Source organism: Phyllopteryx taeniolatus, chromosome 6 (assembly GCF_024500385.1).
Source record: "Phyllopteryx taeniolatus isolate TA_2022b chromosome 6, UOR_Ptae_1.2, whole genome shotgun sequence".
Classification (NCBI taxonomy): domain Eukaryota; kingdom Metazoa; phylum Chordata; class Actinopteri; order Syngnathiformes; family Syngnathidae; genus Phyllopteryx; species Phyllopteryx taeniolatus.
In genome coordinates, this window is record NC_084507.1 from 31915253 (window position 1) to 31938488 (window position 23236).

The 23236-nt window shown below is 43.2% G+C and overlaps 2 protein-coding genes across 5 annotated transcripts in view; both read right to left on the minus strand.

Moving 5' to 3' along the window:
- Positions 1-15931, minus strand: part of syngap1b (synaptic Ras GTPase activating protein 1b) — an 85643-nt gene extending 69712 nt beyond the window's left edge. Inside the window, exon 1 of the mRNA XM_061777293.1 lies at positions 15449-15931. Coding sequence (XP_061633277.1) covers positions 15449-15470 — 22 coding nt within the window. The 5' untranslated portion in view covers positions 15471-15931. The remainder of the gene's footprint in view (positions 1-15448) is intronic.
- Positions 15932-17634: 1703 nt separating this feature from the next.
- Positions 17635-23236, minus strand: part of phf1 (PHD finger protein 1) — a 30645-nt gene continuing 25043 nt past the window's right edge. For 3 of the 4 annotated variants that reach the window (XM_061777324.1, XM_061777323.1, XM_061777322.1), the window contains 2 exons: positions 22471-22557; positions 17635-21494 (listed from right to left, as the gene is read on the minus strand). In XM_061777324.1, the coding sequence (XP_061633308.1) occupies positions 21185-21494; positions 22471-22557 (397 nt within the window). In that variant the 3' untranslated portion in view covers positions 17635-21184. The remainder of the gene's footprint in view (positions 21495-22470; positions 22558-23236) is intronic. The other variant, XM_061777325.1, reaches the window with a different exon arrangement.

Genomic DNA, 23236 nt, shown 5'->3' on the forward strand with positions numbered 1-23236 from the left:
TAAATTGGCCTATTTGTGCAGCGTTTGTCTACTGTCTACGGTCGACTCATGACAGACAGGCCCAACAAAGTAAGAGTTTGGTGTTTTGTGGCGAGTCGTCCATTTGGCTCCGCCCACATGAAATGACACATTTCGGTACCACCCGTCCGGTCGAGTAGACAGCACGTGGTTCAAACGTGGTCGTGATCAAGTTCGCCTTTGAAACCGTGACTCCTTTTGCAGGACTACTGACGATGACAAACGTGACACTAAAAAGGTTGACAAATGGTTGAAAACGTACATGTTGCTAAGTGAAACCGGTTGGCGGCGTGCGACCGAGCCGATACTTGGCCTGGCGACACCGGTTGGATCCCGACTCATTGACTCATTGTTTGTGTTTTAGTTTCCCCGGGCTGCCTTAAAGCAGGCCGGGCCAGGCCGTCCCAAAGAGATAAAGAACAATTATAGTCCGGCGTCCTGGATCCAGAGATAGACGAAGAAAGTGTGTCAATGCCTTATTACCCAAGGGTTGTCGTGGAAACTTCGGCGGCCTTATCGCGCCGCCCCGCCACTGTCTGACTAAACGACTGGCCGTCGGGGGAGAGCGAGAGCGGGTGCTAACGAAAAGCTGACGTTAAATTAATCCAGGCTAACTTCGCCGTGTGCTTTAAACGGCCAGAAAGATGATGCGGCAGCCATCGCAGCAGACAGACAATCCAGCTCAGCTCAGCTCAGCTCAGCAGCCAAAGCGCCAATCGGCATATTCGGCCTCCGAGGCCTTCATGGATTCTTGTCGCCCCGTCGGGAGTTGGAAGGGGCTCGGAAAGTTTGGCAAATGCTGGCGTAAGACAACGGATACAATATGGACAAAAGTTTGGGGAGCGACGGGGACGTACAGTGGGTGCGGTTTATTTACAGTACAGTACACCGCCGGGTCCTCGGTTTACGGTGGAGTAGTGGCCGTCGTAGTGGCTTCCTCGAGCTGAAAAGATTATGGCGGTGCTACAGAAAAAGGAAAGTACACAATTCTGGTTCGGCGTAATTTCGAAAGAGGGAAAATCATGTCATGTCATATAGGCAGAAGTAGGAGTGGCTAAAACTCTCAAGGCATTTGAGAGTTGGGGGTTGAAATTTTGTAAAAGACGGACAATTTATTTATAGAGTTAAAAAGTATTCCTTAGCGCCTGTTCTCACTCCCACTCGCATGGTTCTCCAAAAAAGAGGCAAAGTGTGCTTGCTTCAAGTTATTTGTCCCTCCCAGTTGGAGTTTACTGTGAAACTGGCACATAAAACAAAAGACAATTAAGCACTATATATTTAAACACCAAATTGTTCGACAAAAACACATAAAAATGAAGGTTCCCGTACCTTAATGCTTTTGTATGACGTGGAACACCATAGACAGGCTAAGGAAATTAGCATAGAGGTTAGGGTAATGATAAACCTTCAAATAACTGCCGCTTTAACACATATGGAGCAGCAACACGTACAACAAAAAAGTACAACATTGTACGATATATTTAAACAAAACATATCATTGTCTAACAAAAGTCCGCTAGCTTACTGGTAACATCAAAGTGAAAGGACAGACGGGCTAATGGAAATTAGCATGGATGATCCCCCATTTAAAAACCTTTAACTTTGTTCGTGTTAACTTTCACACACACACGGACTAGCAACAAATACGAACAAAGCAAATGGATAAATACAATTAAAAGACACAAAATTAAAGGGGTCATTAAAGGGGCAATAAAACCAGTGGAAATAAAAATAAAGATAAAAGCGTCAACATCTCACTGGGTATGAAAGGAGAAGACAACTTCTTTGCCTCTTCTTCTTCTTCTTCTCTTATTTACACTGCATCTCTTCCAGTAGCGCTCAGCATTGCCTGGCATGTTGTGGTACAACGTGGTACTACAAGCCCCAATTCCACTGAAGTTGGGACGTTGGGTTAAACATAAATGAAAACAGAATACAATGATTTGCAAATCCTGTTCAACCTATATTTCATTGAATACACTACAAAGACAAGATATGTCATGTTCAAACTGATCAACTTGATTGTTTTTAGCAAATAATCATGAACTTTGAGTTTGAGGCAAATTCACTTGCAAAGCGCATTTCTCTGAACCGCAGATAAGATAAAGAGTTTGAAAATGTGCAACATGTGAGCCAACTTTTCAACTGCCGATCAGAAACCATTCAAAGCCTGTGCGGTCCTAAAAATACAAAATAAAAGAAAATCGTATTTTTAACTTGAGGTCATTTTGGCCAGATGGAGGAAGTTGAACCGGTGAGCGTTAACGACGGCTGGGAGAAGCAAGATATTCCCCACCCGTTGCCGAGCTTAAAAGAATTGCTTCACGTTGTCGGCTGCAAGAATAATTGGTGGCGAACGCGTAATGGGGGGAAAACAAAAAAGCACAAAGCATTCAAACATTCTGTGTGTAATCTGATAAATACTTACAGGTGAGTTTTTTTATGTATTTTTAGCTAAGTTAGCATTTTTGTTAGTCAGGTGATGTAGTTTGCAAATATAGCATAAAAGCCTGAGCCAGCACCGGATAGAGCTTGGTTTAAAAAAAAACAAAAATAAATAAATAAATAAAAATAAATTAAAAAAAATATATATATATATATATATTATTTTTTTTTTTTTTGTGTCAAGTTATCAAACAGGTATGTTTTAACAATACTTGACGCTGAAGAGGTCATTTTTTACTTTTGTACAATATCAAGTCGTTCCCTTTCGTGGCTTGTCGGTGAAATTCAGGTTTGTAAAGCACTGTAATGGCGAACAGATCCCCGCAGATGGCGACGTCGCATCGCTTTGGATTGGAGATCGGCACAGCTTTCGAGTAGAAGACAACGATTAGGCGAGTCGGACAACATCGGGCACCTGAAACTAAGGGTATGTGTGCTTTCATCAGAGTATGTGTCGTGGTAGCTAGCAGGAAGCGTGCGTCGCCATGGTCACAAAAGATGACGCAGTTGATGGAGTAAATGTATAAAAGCCGCCGACGTTGAACTCGAGTCATTCGGCGAGTCCGTGTCGCTCACGCAGACTTTCTTAGTTGGATATCTGCAAGTAAACGACTCGTTTGCCATCGGGAGCCGTTTATCAGTCTTGTTTTTCTTGTTTTATAGTTTGAGGTGTCACAAAAGCAAAAAAAAAAAAATAAATAGTAGCGTCAAAGTCACTGTTCTGCTTGACAAGTTGCATTTCCCCAAAAAGAAACCAGCTCTTTTTCTCTGCTTTTGGGTGAAAGGAGCTCATGTTCTGCAGCTGATTACTCAAGATTGGAAAAAGCTAGAAACAAACTTTTTTGTTTTTCTGGTGAAAGAAGAGCAGTCGTAGTTTTGGTGTTTCTATTGTTGCAGGTCTTGAAAGATGAGTCAAAACGCTGTAAAACTGCTGCCAGTCAATGAGTAAACATTTTAGGGGGGTTGGCCCGTTGTCATCTTTGCCAGGCCGCCGACAGTGAGCGGAGTCCCGCTTTGTTTGGACATCGCCACTTGCCACCTGGCCCTTTTTTTTTTTTTTTTTTCTTTTGGGGGGGGGGGGGGGGCTCAGCAGAATGAGCATCCTTCATCTCCTCTGCTGCGCATCAGAGGAGCTCATAAACACAGCACGCAGCACGCCGCATTCATTTCCCTCCAAAAACATTTTGACGGCGGCCGCCCTTTTTTTTTAGGGTCTTCTTTTAGAGAACGGCTGACAAGCGATGCAACGCTAACGTCACCTTGGCAGCGCAAGCTCAAAGGCTTGCCCAAATTCCATTTGCGCTGTTTTCCAAACGACTTTTCCCATCCAAAAAATTATTTTGTTTTTTTTAAATTTTGAGATGTCTGATGCTTTATTTCTGTCTGAAAAGCATTTGGAGTTTGTTTGTTTGTTTGTTTGTGTGGACTTTCTCCAGTGAAGTCGTTTGACACGCAGAATTCAGTTGGGCTGAGTGCGGATGATTCCGTTTCACGTCTGATAACATTCGGCTCGTTAGTTTCCCCTAAAGCGAGTGATTAACAACAAAAGGGGGATTGTGTCTCCAAACTAAATGGCAGCAAATCAAGTTCCAGGTCACACACATTAAGAGATTTATCTGTTGTTGTTCTTTGTTTAAATGTCGACACCCTACCTTAAGATACACAAGTGCCTCTCCTTTTAATTGTTATTATATTTTTTTTTAACACCAAATTCCATTTAAAATGATTTGGTGGGAAATAATTCTTGTTAAAAGTGATTTTTTTTTTTTGGGGGGGGGGGGGGGGATTTTGGAACATATTTCCTGCCAAAATAATAAAAATTAAAAAAAACAATTTCACAAGAAACAAAGTGGAACGGTAGCGAACTGCCTCACAGTTCTGAGGTTGCGGGTTCAATATCGATTGCACAAATCCTCTGAATCGATTCAGCTCCTGGCCTGTGGGGGGCGCCTTGCGTCGCGTGTTCGCGTCGTATGGACGAAGGCCGCGTATAAAAAAAAACAACAACAACAAAATGGAAATGGGGGGTAAAAAAATGTCCGGCAAAATTTTTCTTTATTAATCACAATTTCCAAGAGGAAAAACATTTCACTTTACAAGCACTTTTATGACTTTTGTTATCCAAATTCACAAATAAGTTACTTGTTTTCAGACGTTTCTTGATTGTGAGGTGACCTAACACGTGTTCCCAAAATTGTTAACAGGTGTTTCCACTTCTTACTGAATCGAAAAAGCGTTTCAGTCAATATCGAATCAAATCGAATCTCACCATGGGGAACCAAAATCAAACCGCTCGGCTCGCAACGTCAGGAATCAAAATTCAATCTGTCCTTCTTAACAATACCCGGGGCCCTCGATGGCACTCCGACTGTATGGCACATTTTCAAGCCCATGTTTTTGATGGATTTTTACTGTTGCCCAATTTAGAAATTACAAGGAGTCTTCTGCTCCAATTCAAAATCGGTTTCGAAGATCCAAACCGAATGAAAACGCTCCACAGAAACACCTCAATCGGAACAAACAGGCAGAATCCCATCGGAGTTTCATTTGGTTGCGCAAAGGCTAAATATTACTTTTGCCAAAGCGGCCCATTTCCACGCGCGTTGATGTCATCGTTTTCCGTCACGTGCGAACGCTGAACCTTCAGTCATCTTCGCTCATTGGAGAAAAAAAAAAAAAAAAAAAGGATTTTGTGAACTTAAATGCAAAATCAATTTGCATACAACGAATGGATTGAATCATCCGTAGAATATTCTGTCGATGATAGCGGCAGCTCTACTGGGTTGAGGACTTTGATTCTTATTTCACAGGTCCTCCAGTGCCCACATTTTAGCAGCCAAAGTGTCAATCCAGCTTCAATCACTCCCTTGGCTGCACACGCCTCGCCGCAATCTAACACACATCCCATAATACACTCCTGATAGTAGAACTTGTTTTTATATATATATATATATATATATCTACTTCCCAGATGAATGTGGACCAAAACTTTATTTTGTGGGCGAATCTCACTGCATGCAAAGTGACAAAAGAAAGAATTCCTGCTCTCAATTGGCATAATTGGAATATGCATCACACCAGCAGCAAAAAAATTGAAAAACAAAACGCAAGCAGATATTTTCCTCCTTTCAAACGTGATGGAAAATACAACACAATTTCGTACCGGATGCATTCAACTCCCGGAATATAGAGAGAACATATTTTTTAAAATTGTTTCACCCCTCCCATATGCTTTAAACGCATTTAAACATATTCAAAGACCCTTTTTAAAGTCTACATTAGCTCGTTGTTAGCCCATTCTCGAGTTTTGTTTTTGTTATTTCATAGTTTGAGGTGTCAGAAATGCAAAACAAAAAAACAAAAATATATATATATATATATATATATATATATATATATATGGGCATCAGCCACTGTTCTGCTTGACATTTTTGCTTTCACCAAAAGTTCGTTTTCTCCGCTTTTCGATCAGAAACTGCTGCTTACTAAAGGAAAACGCGAGAAGCTAACTTTTCTGGTGAAAGAGGAGTCTTCTTTCTCACGCGCAGGACACAATATTTCGTGGGTCTTGAAAGATTAGCCAAAACGCTGTAAAACAATATATATATATTTTTAAAAGCTGGCATTATGGAAGTACGGGTAGCTAGTCAATCACTTCAACATTGTATATTGAAGCACCAAATGTTCCATCAATAATATATATTTTTAAAATCTGCTATCTTAAAGTTAACAATGCAAAATGCCATAGACAGGCTAACAGAAGTGAGCATAGATGTTTGGGTGAGTTTTGCTACTTTACCAAAAACAAACATACAAACAGAGCGTACGAAAACACTCACGGGTATTATTCTCTCTGCTCTGTGGGAACGACTAATGTCACTGATTGGGGACCTTCTCTGTCTCTTCTTCTTGCAGTTAATTACAACTGCGCCTTTTCCAGTTGAGCTCAGTGCTGCCCCCCAATTTTGTGGCACAACTTGGTACTACACTGAAGGCACACTAGTCTAAATTCAGCCTTGCCTGTGTACTCAGTACACCTGTGCACGTTAAAAAAAAATATATATATATGTATTTTTTTTTAAAGGCTTAAAAGCGTGTAATAAAGCGGGGGCGCAAACGGCGCCAAACTGTAGATGAGGTTCACTGTAGTAACAATCAAACTGCAGGCGATTTTCCCGCTCGCGATGGCAGAACGACGGCGCAGCCTGCCATGAAAATGCGTTTGACAGCCCCGCGTCAACACAAAACAGCTCTTGGCACCTGGTGGCGGGTGGAAAATGCGCATGGCGCTCACGCTGCCCCAGCTTGACATCAGCGTTCATTCTACTGCACTAGAGAAGCGGGCCGCACGGGGATCGTCGTCGTCGGAGCGCGTCGAGGACGGCAGTGAGTGAGGCCTTTTCTGCCGGCCATGAGAAGCACTGACCTACATTTACAGTCCAAACTCAAGTAGTTGTTCTATGGAATTTGTCCAATCGGATTTCAGTCAATCTGTGTTGCCATGTCAATGTAATCTGCCCAGGAACTTCCAAATCAGTAGTGTCATGATTTGTGTTTTTGTGGTTTCGATTATATTTTGGTTTTCTTGTGACCCGCGTTCATCTCTGGGCTTGCTCGTTAGGTTTTCTCGTTAACCCTGTTCCTACCGATCGGATCCCTCCATTCACTCGTGTCTTTTCCACGTGTGCCTTGTTGTCTCGTCACTTTGCCTGTATTTCGTTCCCCGTTTTCTGTCAGTCTGGGTTGACATCCAAGTCTGCTCTCTCTAACTTTGTCTCCACAACATCGAACCTTGGCTGTCCCTCTGATTTCTAATTTGATCCAACCTGGTCACTCCGAGAGCGAACCTCGACATCTTCATTTCCGCCACCTTCCTGTTGTCTCTTCAGTGCCACTGTCTCTAATGCGTCCATCACGGCTGGCCTCACCACTGTTTTATGAACTTTGCCCTTCATCCGAGCAGAGTCTCTTCTGTCACATAACACACGTCAGGTGTTCCTCCACCCGTTCCAACCTGCTTGGGCCCGTTTCTTCACTTCCTGACCACACTCACCGTTGCTCTGGACGGTCGACCCCAAGTATTTCAAGTCCTCCACCCTTGCTATCTCTTCTCCCTGTAGCCTCACTCTTCCCCCTCCACCCCTCTCATTCATGCACGTATATTCTGTCTTACTCCGGCTAATCTTCATTCCTCTGCCTTCCACTGCATGCCTCCATCTTTCTAACTGTTCCTCCAGCTGCAGATCACAATGTCATCTGCAAACATCATGGTCCACGGGGATTCCAGTCGAACCTCACCTGTCAGCCTATCCGTCACCACTGCAAACAGGAAGGGGCTCAGGGCTGATCCCTGATGCAGTCCCACCTCCACCTTCAATTCCTCTGTCACACCTACAAGCACACCTCACCGCTGTTCTGCTGCCCTCGTACATGTCCTGTATTCTTCTAACATACTTCTCTGCCACGCCAGACTTCCATATGCAGTAGCACAGTTCCTCTCCGGGTACTCTGTCATAGGCTTTCTCTAGATCTACAAAGACACAACGTAGCTCCTTCTGACCTTCTCTGTACTTTTCCATCAACATCCTCAAGGCAAATAACGCATCTGTGGTACATGAAACCATACCGCTGCTCACAAATACATCACCCTTGTTCTTAAAAATGGGCACCAGCACACTTTTCCTCCATTCCTCAGGCATCTTCTCACGCACTAGAATTCTTTTGAACAAGCTGGTCAAAAACTCCACAGCCACCTCTCCTAGATGCTTCCATACCTCCACAGGAATGTCATCAGGACCAACTGCCTTTCCATGTTTCATCCTCTTTAATGCCTTTCTAACTTCCCCCTTACTAATCATTGCCACTTCCTGGTCCACCACACTCTTCCTTCTCTCTCATTTTCCTCATTCATCAACTCCTCGAAGTATTCTTTCCATCTATCTAGCACACTGCTTGCACCAGTCCACATATTTCCATCTCTATCCTTAATCATCCTAACCTGCTGCACATCCTTCCCGTCTCTATTCCTCTGTCTGGCCAACCTGTATCGATCCTTTTCTCCTTCTTTAGTGTCCAACCTGCCATACATGTCATCATATGCCTCTTTTTTTTTTTTTTGAGAGCCCTGAACTAGCGCCTTGCTTCCCTGCGTTTGCGTCCACGTCTTCGTCTAACCCTCCAACAGCACGAGAAGCTCGACGGTGACACGGTAGCGCTGACCCGCGGAACGCAAACCGTGTCGCCACTGGGACTGTTTCTCCAACCCGCAAAAAAAAAACAAAAAAAACACAAAGATAATCAATTTGCTTTCATGGAGAACGACAGAAATCTGAGAATATTTACGGTTGACAGGCTGAAATTGGAGGATTTGAAAAAAAATTCTCTAAACAAGAATCTCTACACAATTAATCAGTCAAAGTAGTAATTTGATAATCGATTAGGGTGTCGATGAATTGATTAATTGTTGCACCGCTACAAATAGGACAAAATGACTCTTTTTTTTTTTTTTTTTTTTTTACCAACTGCTACCTTCCCCTTTAAGAGGTGGATTAAGTCGGGTAAGTCCCGGGTAGCAAAGTGAGCGCCCGCCGCTGGGCCAGGATCACGTGCGTGTGTTTTCGTGTGTGTGTGTGTGTGTGTGTGCGTGGGTGGCACAGCACAAGCGTGTATGCGGAGATGGCAAGTAAGGCAAGAAATGCGAGAATGCCTTTCTGCCTCCCACTGCCTGCCTGTTCACTCGCTACTTGGCATGGCTGCAAATGGACCCACACACGCGCACACGGCAACGTGGGCACCTGCCAGATCCTGGCGCTCGCCTTCTCCCTCCCCCTATAGCGCCAGCGTCACGGATCAATGGCCAGCACCCCGACCGACATCCATCCCAGCCCCCACCTTCGGCAAAATCAGCTGTCGGCTTCTAATTCTTCTTCATCTTCTTTGTGCACTTCTACTTCTTCTTATGCTTTATCTTCTTCTCCTCCTTCTTTATTGTCTTCATCTTCTTCATCATCTTCATAACGACTTGAGGTAACCATGGCGCCGATTCTGTACGGGTCTGTCACCTTCACCTTTGACCCCCACAAAGTGGACCGACGCGAATTTGCCAGCACGATGGCTTATGGCGAGCGCGTCGGACGTCGCCTCCGTCTTTTTTCCCCGCTTGGATTTATTTGAGGCTTCTCGAAATAGCTCCAGGTTTGGTTGTTACGGTTAAGGAACTCCTTTTATGGATACATACGGATTGTTGTGTACAAATGGTTTGGTCTCTGGAGGGTGAAACTCTAACCTGGGCTTCAAACTGGATTATCTTCTTTTTTCGATGAATCGGATACAAATCTTTTTTTTATTTCCCATCCCTTTATTTAAAAACAGGACATTATTACAACTTGACAATGCCGAAAATACACAAACATGAATTGATGAGGATTCAGTTGCTGGTTTTGGCAGCCTGAAAAATCGGCAAAAATGTCAATGATTGTTTTCCAACGAAACGGCAGATGTTTGCAAACGTCTTATTCTGGAAAAAAAAAAACCTAATCATTCTGTTTCCATGGCAGAAGATATTTACTGGACGAGTGGCTGAAATTTGGAGGATTTGGACAGTTGGAAGTTAAACGAGGTCTCCAAACGATTGACTGATTCGGAAAATAGTTGTCCATTCATGGATTCATTGTTGCAAGTGTGTTTCAAACCCCAATTGAACCTCTAACCCTCCAACCTTGTCTCGAAAGTGCAATTGGAAAGCTCGGACGGGACGCGTCAGCCATCTTCAACTTTTACTCACGGCCGCTAAATGTCGTGAGAACGATTTGCCAGCGCGATGGCTTATTATGAGCGCTTCCGATGTCGTCGGACTTTTCCCGTTTAGATTCATTCGAGGAGGCCCTTGATGAGGCTTCTGAAGATATCTCCGGCTTGGGTTGTCACGGTTACTACAAAAAAAAAAATAAAAAGACAGAACCAGGAAATGAGGTAAATTTTATCGCTACATTATGAATTATAGTGTCGAAATAGTTTGGTCTGTAGAGTGTGAACCCTAATTGTGGTTTCAAACTGTAATTTAAAACACTAAACTGTGTTTGAAACCCTAACCCAGGTTTAGAACCCTATTTTGAAAGCCTAACAATTAGACATTAAACCGATTTTGATCGGGCTGATCGGTATCGGCCGATATTTAGCATTTTATGCTGATGGGCTTTAATGTCATAATTCGCCGATCCGATCAATGACGTCATCGATCGGCTCCGCAAAAGACATTGACTCCGCGTCGCCGCATGCACAATATATTTGAAAGCTAGTTTATTTTTAGCTTTTGACGTAGTACTGTAAATATTAAGCTTTACGCGATCAGGATTTTTGGGGCCGATCACCGATCAGCGAGTTTAAAAAAACGATAACCGATCACCGACACCGATCACCGTAGTGACAGACAGAACAAATGATAATTGCTCTTCTATTAGATGGCAGGAAGTAAATACAGTAATGAATGTCTCCAGCTTTTGTGCCATTTTTGTTTGTTGGTGTGCCGTGAGATTTTTCATTTGTAAAATATGTTCCATGGCTCCATAAAGGTTGGAAATCACCGCTCGAGTCACATCGTGGATTCTAATCAGTCAAGTCAAACCAACCAACACGTTTTCCCCCATTTTGTCCTTATAATACAAAGTCGCTTGTTGTCGTCGCCACGCTAACGAGTGTATCCCGTCGCATTTGAGTTGACAAGATAAAGCCCAATGATCGTAAAAAACGGGATGCGGTGGTATCGGAATACAAGATTTTATTGCCGTAGACTGACATAGTGCAAACGTGAATCCGGGCATTACGTGTTGTTTGTCTGTTCCACACCGCCGCCATGTTTTTTTTGTTCGCGGCGAATGTATTATAAGGGCAAAATGGGGAAAACCGTGTGTTGGTGGTCACCGGTGCTCAGGACAGGAGAGGACGTTCGTTTAGGGCTCGCTTGAAGTATGCTCGCGTACTTCGAATACGATACGGCTCGCAAGCAGGCAATAAAACGTTATGTAGCCTAGCAAGCTAGTGGTACCACAAACGGTTGGACGTAAACATGCCGTCGTTCTGTCGAATCGTGCTCTAAAGTTTAAGTTCGCACCCATTATTTCTGTCACGTTGTAATGTTGGTTTGACTTGACTGGTTAGAATCCACGATCTGACTCGGGCAGTGATTTCCAACCTTTATGGAGCCAAAGAACATATTTTACAATTGAAAAATCTCAATTAAGTACACAAGTACATTTAAATAGACACATTCCTCCATCTTGCGATCTTATCGGTGATCGGTTATCGTTTTTTTTTTTAAACTCGCTGATCGGTGATCGGCCCCAAAAATCCTGATCGCGTAAAGTCTACTAAAAATACCACTGGCTGAGACACCCTCATTTAAAAACCTAAAAGCAACCTTGAAACCTTAGCCCAGGCTTGAAACTCTCCTTTGAAACCCTAATCTCGACTCGAGCCCCTAAATCAGGGGGTTCAAACATATTTTTGTTCCGGGCCACATCATTCTTATGGTTTCCCTCAGAGAGCCTTTATGACTGGGAAACAAATTGATGAATAACTACTTTTGAAATCAGAAGCCACTAAAAAAAAATAAAAATTAAAAAAAAAACTCTTATTTCAACAATAATTCTATTTATTTTAAAAGGGGAGTGGTTAAAAAAAATAAAAAATTAAATGCAATATCTCAACATTATTAAAAGTGAAGACAATTTGCAATTTTGGTATTTTAGCAAGAAACATGAAGTCAGCGCAGACGATTTGCTTTCGCGGGCCACATAAAACGATGTGGCGGGCCGGCTCTGGCCCACGGGCCTTGAGTTTGATACGTGCCCTAAGTTAAAACCCTAACCCTGTCTTGAAAGAATAATTTGAATTTTTTGTTGTTGTTGCTTTTAATTATTTTGCCATCAAAAGCCGTTTGTCAATCTTGCTTTTGTTGTTTTATAGTTTGAGGCGTCACAAAAGCAAAAATCGTGACGATGTCACTCTTCTTGTTGACATGTTTGTTTTCACAAAAAACACTGTTTTCTCCACGCTTTGGTCACAAACCGGTGCTTTTGGTGACCAAACCAAGCAGCGCGCCTGCTCACATCCAACATTCGTCACCCGCCTTCACCTTTCACCTTTGGCACAATCACGTGCGGCGGAACCGGCGGCAGCCGCTTGAGTTCGTTTAGTGAACACGCTCGATTTCCCGCTTCGTAACGCATCCATGTACTAGTGCGCTCGTTGGCCTCGCAAGTTACATGTCGTTGTCGTGTAATAGTTAATCGATTCATTGACAACTAATCGATTATCAAAGAATCGACAGCTATTTACATAATAGATTCAGTGTTTAGAGACCTTGTTTCATCTAAATCTTGGAAATTTCAGAATGTCAACCGTAAATGTTCTCCGATTTCTGTTGTCCGAACTAACTTTTATGTTGAATCAAAATGAGAAAATTTGCAAACAAATTTTACTTTGGAAAACAATCGGCAATATTTTTGCCGATTTTTTTGACAGATTTTACAGACCAAACCAGCAACTGAATCAGAATCGATTCATGGGGAAAGAATAATAATAATGAGAATTTGAACAATTTCAAATTAAACAATGGCTCTAAACAATTAACCGATTATTAAAATAGTTGATTAATTCAATAATCGATTAGTTGTCGATGAATGGTGGCACCTCGTTTGATCTATTTGGAAAAAAACAAAAACAAAAAAAAACAATTTACTTGCAGCCGTGGTCTGACTCATGTGTCGTTCACATGCGCTTGAATCTCGGGCAGCCTGAGAAGTCGACATGAAACTAGTAGCCCTGGGCCGGGATTGGCCGATAGCCACGAAGTCGCATCGCGCTCACTTTCCCAAAGTTGAACGACGTCGCTCCTGCTTGCCTCATATTGCGCAATCCGCTATATGCGCAACCGCCTACTACATCGACATTGTTTTTTTGTTTTTTTTTTAACACAAGATGTCAGCACAGAGCAGCCAAAGATGACAATAGTCCATATTTAGGTCACGGCCATCCAATGTCGGTTTTGGGCCTTGCCGCTGACGTGCAGCGATTTCTCCAGATTCTCGGAACCTTTTGATGATATTTGAACATTTTATATCTCGTCTTTGTAGTGTTTTCAATTAAATATAGGTCGAACGGGATTTGCAAATCATTGTATTCTGTTTTTATTTATGTTTCACACAACCTCCCAACTTCAGTGGAATTGGGGTTGTACTAGTACACTATTTTTCCTCACTAGTAGCACAACTACATGTTCCTAGTGAGGCAAAACTGAGCACTAGTTGCCAACTGGATGCTAATAATACAACTAGTGACATTATCGAATCTTTCCAGTTAACATTTGGCACCTCCATAGTGGTACGAGTAGCGCACAGATGTCAAGAAGGGCACAGTTCCGCCTCACTAGTAACATGCAGTTGTCCTACTTGCATGCCAAAGTTGCCCCACTAGTGTGCAGAAATGTCAAACAGTAGTGGGGGGGGGGAAACACTACTAGTAACAGTCGTTCTTCTCGTGTGCTCTAGTCTTTCTGCTAATTGTCCTACTAGCTGTTTAAGCATTGATTTATCCAGTTTAAATTTGATGCACTGGTATGCGCTTTGTCCTCACTTGAAAGACAATTCAGTGCACTAGCAGAATCCCCGTTTTACTAGTCATGTGTTTTCCATTACTAGTGCCACGTTTGGCCTACTCGTATGAAAGAAAACCTTTCTAGCAAACTATTGTTTTGCACTAGTAACACAACTATGCCCAGCTACTAACGCATGTCACACACCAGAGTAGTAGCCGCCTTGACCTTACTAGTAGCACAAAAATGCCCACTAGTAGTTTTGCCTCACTAGTAACGTAGTTGGTTCTGCTAGTGTGCAGCAATATCGCACGGTAGTTGTAGGAAGCAGTTCTTCTCTAGTGCACCCTAGTGATTCTACTAGTGTGCTAAATTGTCTTTAGGGATGCAACTAAAGATTATTTGGACAATCAATTATTTTTTCGCTTCATCGACGAATTGGATTTTTTTTTTTGGGTCGATTGTTGTACCTAAAACATTTTCTGTTATGTTGTTTTGTTTTGCTTGAGTACTGTACACTTGGGAAAAAAAAAAAAAAAAAAAAAAAAGTCCTTTGAATTGACTTAATTTAAACGTGTACATCGGTTGGACATGATTGAAATGTGTTCAAATGACATTTTACCCTCTTCCCCTAAAAACAAATTGTCATTTTAGTCATGTGCACCCGATGTTCATGTTCAAATTAAGTCAATTTAAAGGACTCTTTTTTTTCTTCCCCCCCCCCCCCAGTGTATATTGGCATAGTAAACATTGATTTTTTATTTATTTTTTGTTCTTTTGCACATTTCAGAGTCAGTACTTTGTGACTTTTTAAGTCAAGGAGCTCAATCCGTACTTTCGCCACCGCTGGCCATGAGGCCTGCTCCGAGAGGTGAACTCGGAGCCAATATCGGCATTACAACAGATCATCGACTTGGAACGTACTCCCTCCTCCCCCAACTATCGATCGTTCCACATATGCCCGAGATTACATTTCGAACATCTGATATTGAAGTCGATCTGCAAATTCTCTTCCTTCTCAGGCGGCAGGGTTGATTGAACAAAAACTATCCACATATGCATGTCTGCGTGTATTCATTGATTACTTTGTCATTCTAGGAACACGACGGAATGTCGTCTCGACAGCAGCGGCAGCACTTGAACGCATCACTACGAATGCCGCATGGACCCACGCTGCGTTTTCACGCGCGTGCACCGTTCTTCCTGCAAAGGCACTACACGGCCGCGTGCACGTCTTGGTGGACCAACGCACCTGTCGGCTGTGCTGGTGCGTTCAAATGCATATTAAGGACGTCATGTCAGCCGGAGAGGAGGAGGAAGGGAGGATGGGCGGACGACGACACGTACGACATGTCCACATGCAGCAAGAATAAGAATGAGCGAAATGAGCCGTACCTTGAATGGGAACATAGGACATGTTCCAACGGCATTGAGCGGAGGTTGCGGCAGGTCTCGGCGTTCCAGGAAGCAAATATTCTACTAAAAAAAAATTAAAAAAAAAAATTCTAAAGAAAATTAATCTAAAAGAAAAAGAAAAAAAAAAAAAAAAAACAGGCGGCGGACTCCTTCCTATGGGAGCCGATGATGATGATGATGAAGATGATGATGCCAATAGTCCGCCGTGTTCGACATCGGCATCATAATAATAAGCACCATATTAATAATAATAATAATAATAATAATAATAATAATCCACCACCGCTTTCCGAAAGCGCGCGCGGCTCCCTCCCTTGCATAAAAAAAAATAGACGGGATGCACAAATGTGTGTGCGTGAGGGAGGGGGCACGAGTGGGCGAGAGACACGACTGCGCATGCGCATGGATTTAAAGTGGGCGCGCGTTTTTCCTGCCGTCTGAGGTAGAAAAGAAAGAAAAAGTAGGGTTGCAGTACTTTATCTTAAAAATGTGCTGAAGACTGAAAAACTATATCATGTTTCCGTTTTTCAGAGAAACTGGAATGATAAAGAGAATGTAACAGTTTTTGCTTTTGAACGCGGTCACAACCGAGTCTGACCTACACGCCGCCACAGAAGGTGGCACCCGCCACTAAACCAAGAAGTAGCAGTCGATATTTCCACAATAACCAACGGAGCAGACATGTTTCACATTGCGCCGCTATAAGAGTGTCCAGTTACCACGGTGAGTGTTTCATCGGTGACTTTTGCCAGCAGCAATGAGGAGGAGGCTACTTTCTCGCCACAGCTGTCGAAAAAGAGCTCATTAGCGCCAGTAAAATTGTAGGATTGTGTCGTGTTAGGAGCCATACTCGTGCACTTGACTCACTACAGGAGTTTCAAAGACTAAAATCACCGCTTTTTGCCTCCGTTTGAACGCTTGAGTGAAACCGGAAGTCCATTGGCGAAAGAAACAGAAGAGCCAAAATGGCGTCGTTTTCTTTGAGTGGTGCTGCCTTTGGGGGACGTGGGAGAGTCGCTTTTCCACAGGTAGGACTGCCAATAAAAACATGTAATTGTAAACAGGTTAAGGGAAACTGGCTTGAATCGGAAGTCAAATTTTTTTAAATTTTGGTTTGAATTTAAAAAATGACGTAGCTTCAAGAAATTTACAACGTGAACGTCGATTTTTGGAGGGAACGTAAACGCAGCATGGGGCTTTGTTGAAGTGTGATTGCCACTCAGCGGTCAAATGCAGCAGCACATTTAAATAAGGGTACAAAAAAATGTTAAAGTAAGAAACTGTCACAGTCGAGACTGAGCCATTGCAAATATATATACAACTTGTTTTTCAATATATTGAAAATATATTGAAAAATATATATGTATTTTTTTTAAATTAAATTAATTAACATTAAGTAACTAATCGTGAAAGAAATTGTGTATTTTACAAAATAACCCCAACAAAAGTTATTACAAAGAAAAACATTGAGTAGATGCAAGTACATCATAAAATTACATTTTGTTTATTTTTATTTACTTCATAATTAAAGTAAATAATTTAAGCAAATCATTTACTCAAAGTTAATATATTTTTCCTTTTTAATTACTCAATTAACAAATTACAGTATTTATTTAGAGAAATCAATGCAAAATAAAATGTAATTATATATTTTCCCTCTAAAATTTTAGAGGGAAAATATATAATCATCCACATTTTGTATTTTATTATTTCGAATTAATTTAACTCTAAATATATATATATATATAGTCAGTGGACCCCCGCTATTAGCGAGTAGCGAAAATCCGCAGTGACGGTGTGAATGGTGGCCAGTTTGTAGAAGTGCCCTGCGGCTGGCTGGCGACCAGTTCAGGGTTTGTTGTAGTCCGCCCGAAGTCAGCCAGGATAGGAACCAGCACCCGGCGACTCTGAACTGGGAAAGCGGTGTACAGAACGGACGTCTGCCTTGTACTCGCCTTCTTGGCCAGATCACCCTTGAAAAACCGACGTTGGTCTCAGTGGGTTTTACTTTCCTGGTTAAATGAAGGCTTTGGTTGAACGAACCGATAATCGTCATTAATTGAAATTGCAGCGTGGGCCGCGTTACATTTCAACGTCTTGCGTCCCTTAAACGTTTTTGGAGAGTTTCTTCTTGAACTTCTTTGGAGGCTGTCAGAATACCCACGGAGTTTGGAAGGGTTTTATTTTGTTTGTTGAAAAATATGGAAATTACACTTGATGACTTGAAAATGATGCCGACTGTGATTTGCATCGACTTTAGGGAAATAAACGGTTCGGTTCACATTAACTAATTTGGCAAAGCAGTTTACAGTCGTGCTAATGGTAGCCAAGATGGCGGCTTGTTGTCCCGCATCCCACTCGAGTTCTCGGCAGGACACGCCATCCGCGTTATGCCCTTCCAGCGACGCGGCGGGTCAATCCTCTTGCGGCGAGTTGGATTCGCGATAACGACCTCGCGAGATCATCGTGAGTCGTCATCTGGCCAACGCAAAAGTCTCGGCTGCGGCCAGGCAAGTGCGCAGCCGCGGGCCTTTCCAGACGTTCGCAAACGGGAGAATATTTTGTGAGGAAACCTGCATGGACTCAACTTGAAGGCTCACAAAAGCATTCGAGACTTTTTGTGGGGAGCGCCAGTTACACATGAATAAAGAGTGGGGGGGGGGGAAAAGCACCGTATGAAGGGAAAGCATTTATTCTTCTTATGTGTATTGAGAGAGCATTTATAGAAAGGTCATTTCTTCAAAAATAAACCAAACTGCTCCTGGATTTGACAGCTCATCAAAAACAACAGAAGGCTCCCAAAATAAATCGTGTGTCCATATTCCCTCCTCCTTTTGAAACATTCCGGTGAGAGTACAACCTAAAACGAGCACTTGACGGGTACAAATTTACCATTAGAAAACACTCAATACATTCAACACCATCGCCCCGCTCGGCCGCCTTTTCCCTTTTTAAAACAAAGCAACAAAGACACTCGAGTGGGATGGAAACCGACGCAATGGGCTGTGTCGTAACAAACGGCCAATTGTCCATTGTTTGTATACGTACGTAGGTGATGAAACTGGGAACTCAAATCAACATTGCGCGTGCTGTATCAAACTCAGTGCTGAAATAAAGCTTTTGTATAAAATATAAACTCTGGAACTTTTGAACCACATTCTTCTCACCTCTAAAGTCAAAAATATAAAATAAAGAAAAAAACCCCGGCACTTGCATTTCAAACCTGAAGACAAAAGAGGCGGTCCTTGATAGTATCGTGTCCCTCGAAAGAACACTTACGGGTTGAATCCCCCATTTTTGATTGCAAACCCGGGATTACTAATATTGGAAGTATTACCAAGTTGCTACTTGCGGTCCGAGAAACTTCCGGCAAATGACAATCTGTTGCCTTCAATTTGAGTATTTGAGTTCAATGTGGTTGACCAAAATAGCTAAGTGGTGAAACAAAACAAAAAGTGACCCACTGTAGTTAGTGGGTGTCCAACATCGAATACAAAAAAAAAAAAAAAAAAAAATCCTCAATAATTTCCTGCAACCAGAAATATTTTCATCAATTTGGAAAGTCGAGCTTTTTTTAATCAATGTTTGTCTTTTATCGCAAGATGATCTGATTGGTCCAACCCGAAGAACCATTAAGCAACCAGTGCAAAATAAATAAATACAAAAAAAAAGCAGTATAATGTGACTGCACAACCCAAATTAATTAAAAAAAAAAAAAAAGACAAATACATTAGACTCAATGTAAATGATGTATGACAAAAATCTATCAAATATTGGTTAAGCAAGCTACAATCTCAGTGACATAATACAACGAGAGAACTGTACGTGAACCTCCAGGTGACTCGTTTTCTTTCCAACACACGGGGGGGGGGGGGGGTCCTCGCTTTACGATGTTTGGACGTTGGGAATGGCGCGGAAGGAACAAGTTTGCCGCGCGACGTGAGAAGAAAACGTCCATCACGCGTACTTCCTGTTCTTCCATTTAATTGGCCTGCCTCAGTGTTCTTCAGCCGCCCCCTGCTCCGGTGTGTCGGTTCCACTAACAAGTGTGTGTGTTCACTGTGGTGGCTAAAATGCAGAGAACACATTTGGCGCGCATGCATGCATGTTCATGACAATCAAGGTGATTCTTCTTCTTCTCCTTCTTTATAGAAGTACACTTCCCACAAAAAGTTTGTGATTTGGGGCTTTGGGGTGAAATTTGAGGATGACGGTGTAAACATTTCAATGCACGTCCAAATGTTGCATGTTTCAGATTTGTTATTATTTTTTTGTCAACAAAGAGCTGAGCGCCAAATTGACATTTCCTACTGGAATTAGAATTGATGTTTCTTATTTTTCTCTTCATCACGCTGTTGACATTTTTGGCCTCACGGGTCCGGAAAGGGCTACTGAACTGCTGAGGGTCATCGGCATCTTGCTACAGAGAGACTAGAAGAGTCACAGAAAGACATAGAAGTGGAAGTGTTCATGGCTCAAACACCTGTTGTGAAGTTTGCCATGAAAATTGTTCAAAAGTAGTGAAACATTGAACAATTGGACATGTGCATTTACGCAAGGTCAAATCAAGTTGACCTGTAAAGGTTATAGTTCATTTTAGGTTTATCCTGAAATTTCAGCCCAATACCCCAAACATTTTGTGAGTCAAGTATTTACTGTCATTCCAACTTTTACTACAGTACTCTGTTACATAACGGCACGTTACAACAAACCGGGGATACGTCGTCGCCGTAGGAACGGAGCTCCATGGGAAAACCGAGGACACCAAATGAGGTCAACGCTACTTTAGTGAAGTGATGGAAGATAAGCACGAGTGGTTTCAAACTTGAACGGACTTTCAAAAACTCCTCTTAACATCACAGAAACCTTCTGACCCGTGAGGTCCGAGCGCTAATACGGCGGTGCCTTGAGATACGAGTGACCTGACTCGCCATTGATGGGTTAACGAATAACAGCCATGTGGTGGGTTTATGACCCTTTAAGCAACGGATAATTTGAACACAAACGGTGGAGAAACACAGTTAATAAAATAATACTCACAGGCATATATGCTTTATCCTCTGCAAAGAACGATTAATATTACTGCGGTTTACTGGCGCAGTAATATTAAGCCAAGGTGTGGCAAAATTCCATTGTTTTCATTCCACTTATGTCATTCCTGTATGTTTCTATAAAGCTCAATATTTTAGCGTTTTTTTTAACATTAGACATAAAAATGTTTAGGTTTTTTTTACTAGGGAGGCTGTCACGAATTTTGGGCATTTCCATGCATGTCAATGAGGAAAAATGATTTGAGGTACAAGCGTCACAGAATGAATTCATCTCATATCTCAAGGCGAGCCCAAATAATCAGCTTTCGAAAGTAGGTTTGGCTTTTGACCACCAGTTGGTTGATATAAAACTTAAGAGTCGAGCTCCCCGCTTGATGTGACGTAAACGAACCAGCTGGAGGTTGAACACAATCCCGTCCTGGTAAAAGATGGCAGATGCAAAGGCATATTCCAAAGTTAACAGTACAAATATCCAAGAAACACCAGCGAGAGGAACATAGAGTCAAGAGTCGTGAGGTTAAAAGGACGTGGGATCGAGACGGTACCATGAGAGCAACCTGGATTTTGCGACGTGTGCTATTTTTCCCCCCCCATCTTTTCCACGTTTAGTATCTTAAAGCCGGCGTTTCCTCGTGGCGACTACAAAAGAGTCCGTGCGTGGAGTTCAGTACAAGCCCACGTTGTCCCACTCCACAAGGTATTGCACCTTCCCGTCCGGCGTGACCCGTCTGGCCAGGATTCTCACCGCCTCGCCTCCGCCCCAGCTCCTGGTAAGCGTCCCGTCTTCCGCCCCGTTCCCGGCCACGCCGCCGCCTCCGACGGCATCCGCCTGGGGCCGAGGCGGCAAATCGCGTAGCAGGATGGGTTCTGGCTGCTTCTGTCCCGGCTGGTGGTGGTGCGGGTGGTGGATGTGGTCGCTGGAGTCGAGGGGGTACGGGAAGCAGGGCGGGGGGACTCTGCAGCTGTCATCCATGCTGGGGGGGGGGGGGAACCAAAGGAGTCGTAAACTGAAAAACTGAAGTGGCCACCAAGCGGTACGGTACACCCAGCAAAGCGAGTTTATGGGCTGTATTTTCCTAGTTGGCGCATCTACAGCGGAGTGCAAAAATGTATTTTCCTGCAAGCGCAAGGCTCGCTGCGCGTATTTGCCAGTTTGGCAGACCGGTCTGCAACAAGTCGGGCGTACTGGCGCAAGGAGGGTGCGGATCTGACAATTCGGTGGCTGAAAGTCAGTCTAAACCTAGGCCTGCTGGGACCATGTCTAAGTCTGGTGCAGTAGGTAGACTGCTGGTCTGATGCAATGTTGGCGAATTTGACATGGAGGCAGACCGGCACGCGAGCCCCGCGGACGTGTGGTGGATGTCCGACGTATTTCAACAGCGGGCATCGAACACTCTGAATCGTTGCAGAAATCAATTCAGTGAAGGCATTTTCCTCATATTATTTCAATCATCCCACTGGCCGACCGACACGGGGGGCACGCGAAGGATCCGGTGCGGGGATAGATCCGTGAAGTCCGCAGACATGTTCAAGTCGCCAGCGGTTTTCACCAGCTCATTGTGTATTTAATAAGGGGACCCGCTAAGGTTGTCTGCCACGCACGGATCGCTGCGATTACGCATGGTCCCCCTCCGCACTGAGACGTCTCCATGCGAGACCGTCATTGCTCCCCGTTTCAAGGGAATGAGAGGAGCCGCTTTGATTGGCGGCAAATCAAGGTGGCTGTGTTCACTCCGACTATGCCGCAGACCGCCTCTTTTTTTTTTTTTTTTTTTTTCCCCCCCCTCCTCCTTTTAATAAATACAATGGCTTGCGTGCGTCTGCCAAATGAGGAAAACCAGGAGAAGGAATTTTGCACGGATTCATCGTCTAAAACCATCATGGAACCATATACTAGTAAGATATCATACATTCACGTACGGTATGACGCATGACGATAAAAGCAAAAACCTGTTACAGTGATGGAGACCTCTGGAGAGCGCCGTGTTTCTGTTGTACGCCGTGTGGTACAGCGCATACATCCGCTTCGGGGGAGAACTGCGGGAGGAAAATTGACAAATTACACGCCATCCAATTAGGCAAGTACACAAATTCACTTTTCATTTGGTACTTTACGAGTGGAAACGGATCAACGTAAAAGCTGGCTTCAGCGATGACCGTTTTCCCTCAGTGATTGTTCTTTTCCTATGACTTTTGAGACCCTACTTTATTTACACAGTGGCCATATTGCAGTTGACTTTTCACGTTACGGTGGATTTTGAAAGCCATCATATCGAATCATCTCATATCTAATCGCTTTTAAGAAGTTTGGGATCATTTGACACTTCAAGAAAGAAGACAACAACGCGCAATTTGTCGACTGCAAAGCAGAACTGGCTTATACAGCTGCGCGTCGACAGGGAAGTAAACACATATAGTCGCCTACCCCCCGTTACTTAGAAGGAATTGTAATCCCTCCACAGATGGTCAAGGATAGACTAAGCCTAATTTCGCTGATGCGCACGTCACTCGCCAGGCCAGGCCCCGCCTTTTAAAGCCGCACACAGTCATAGTCACAGATACGACACTGTCGAATGTGAGGATGGCGACACAAAGTGGACAAAAATCCTTTCTGCACCTCGCAGGCATATTTTGTATTGGTATTATGCATAAAGCTTTAAAAATATATGTATAAATAATCAAATTAACACATGGTCGCTACAGTCGTCTCGCGATA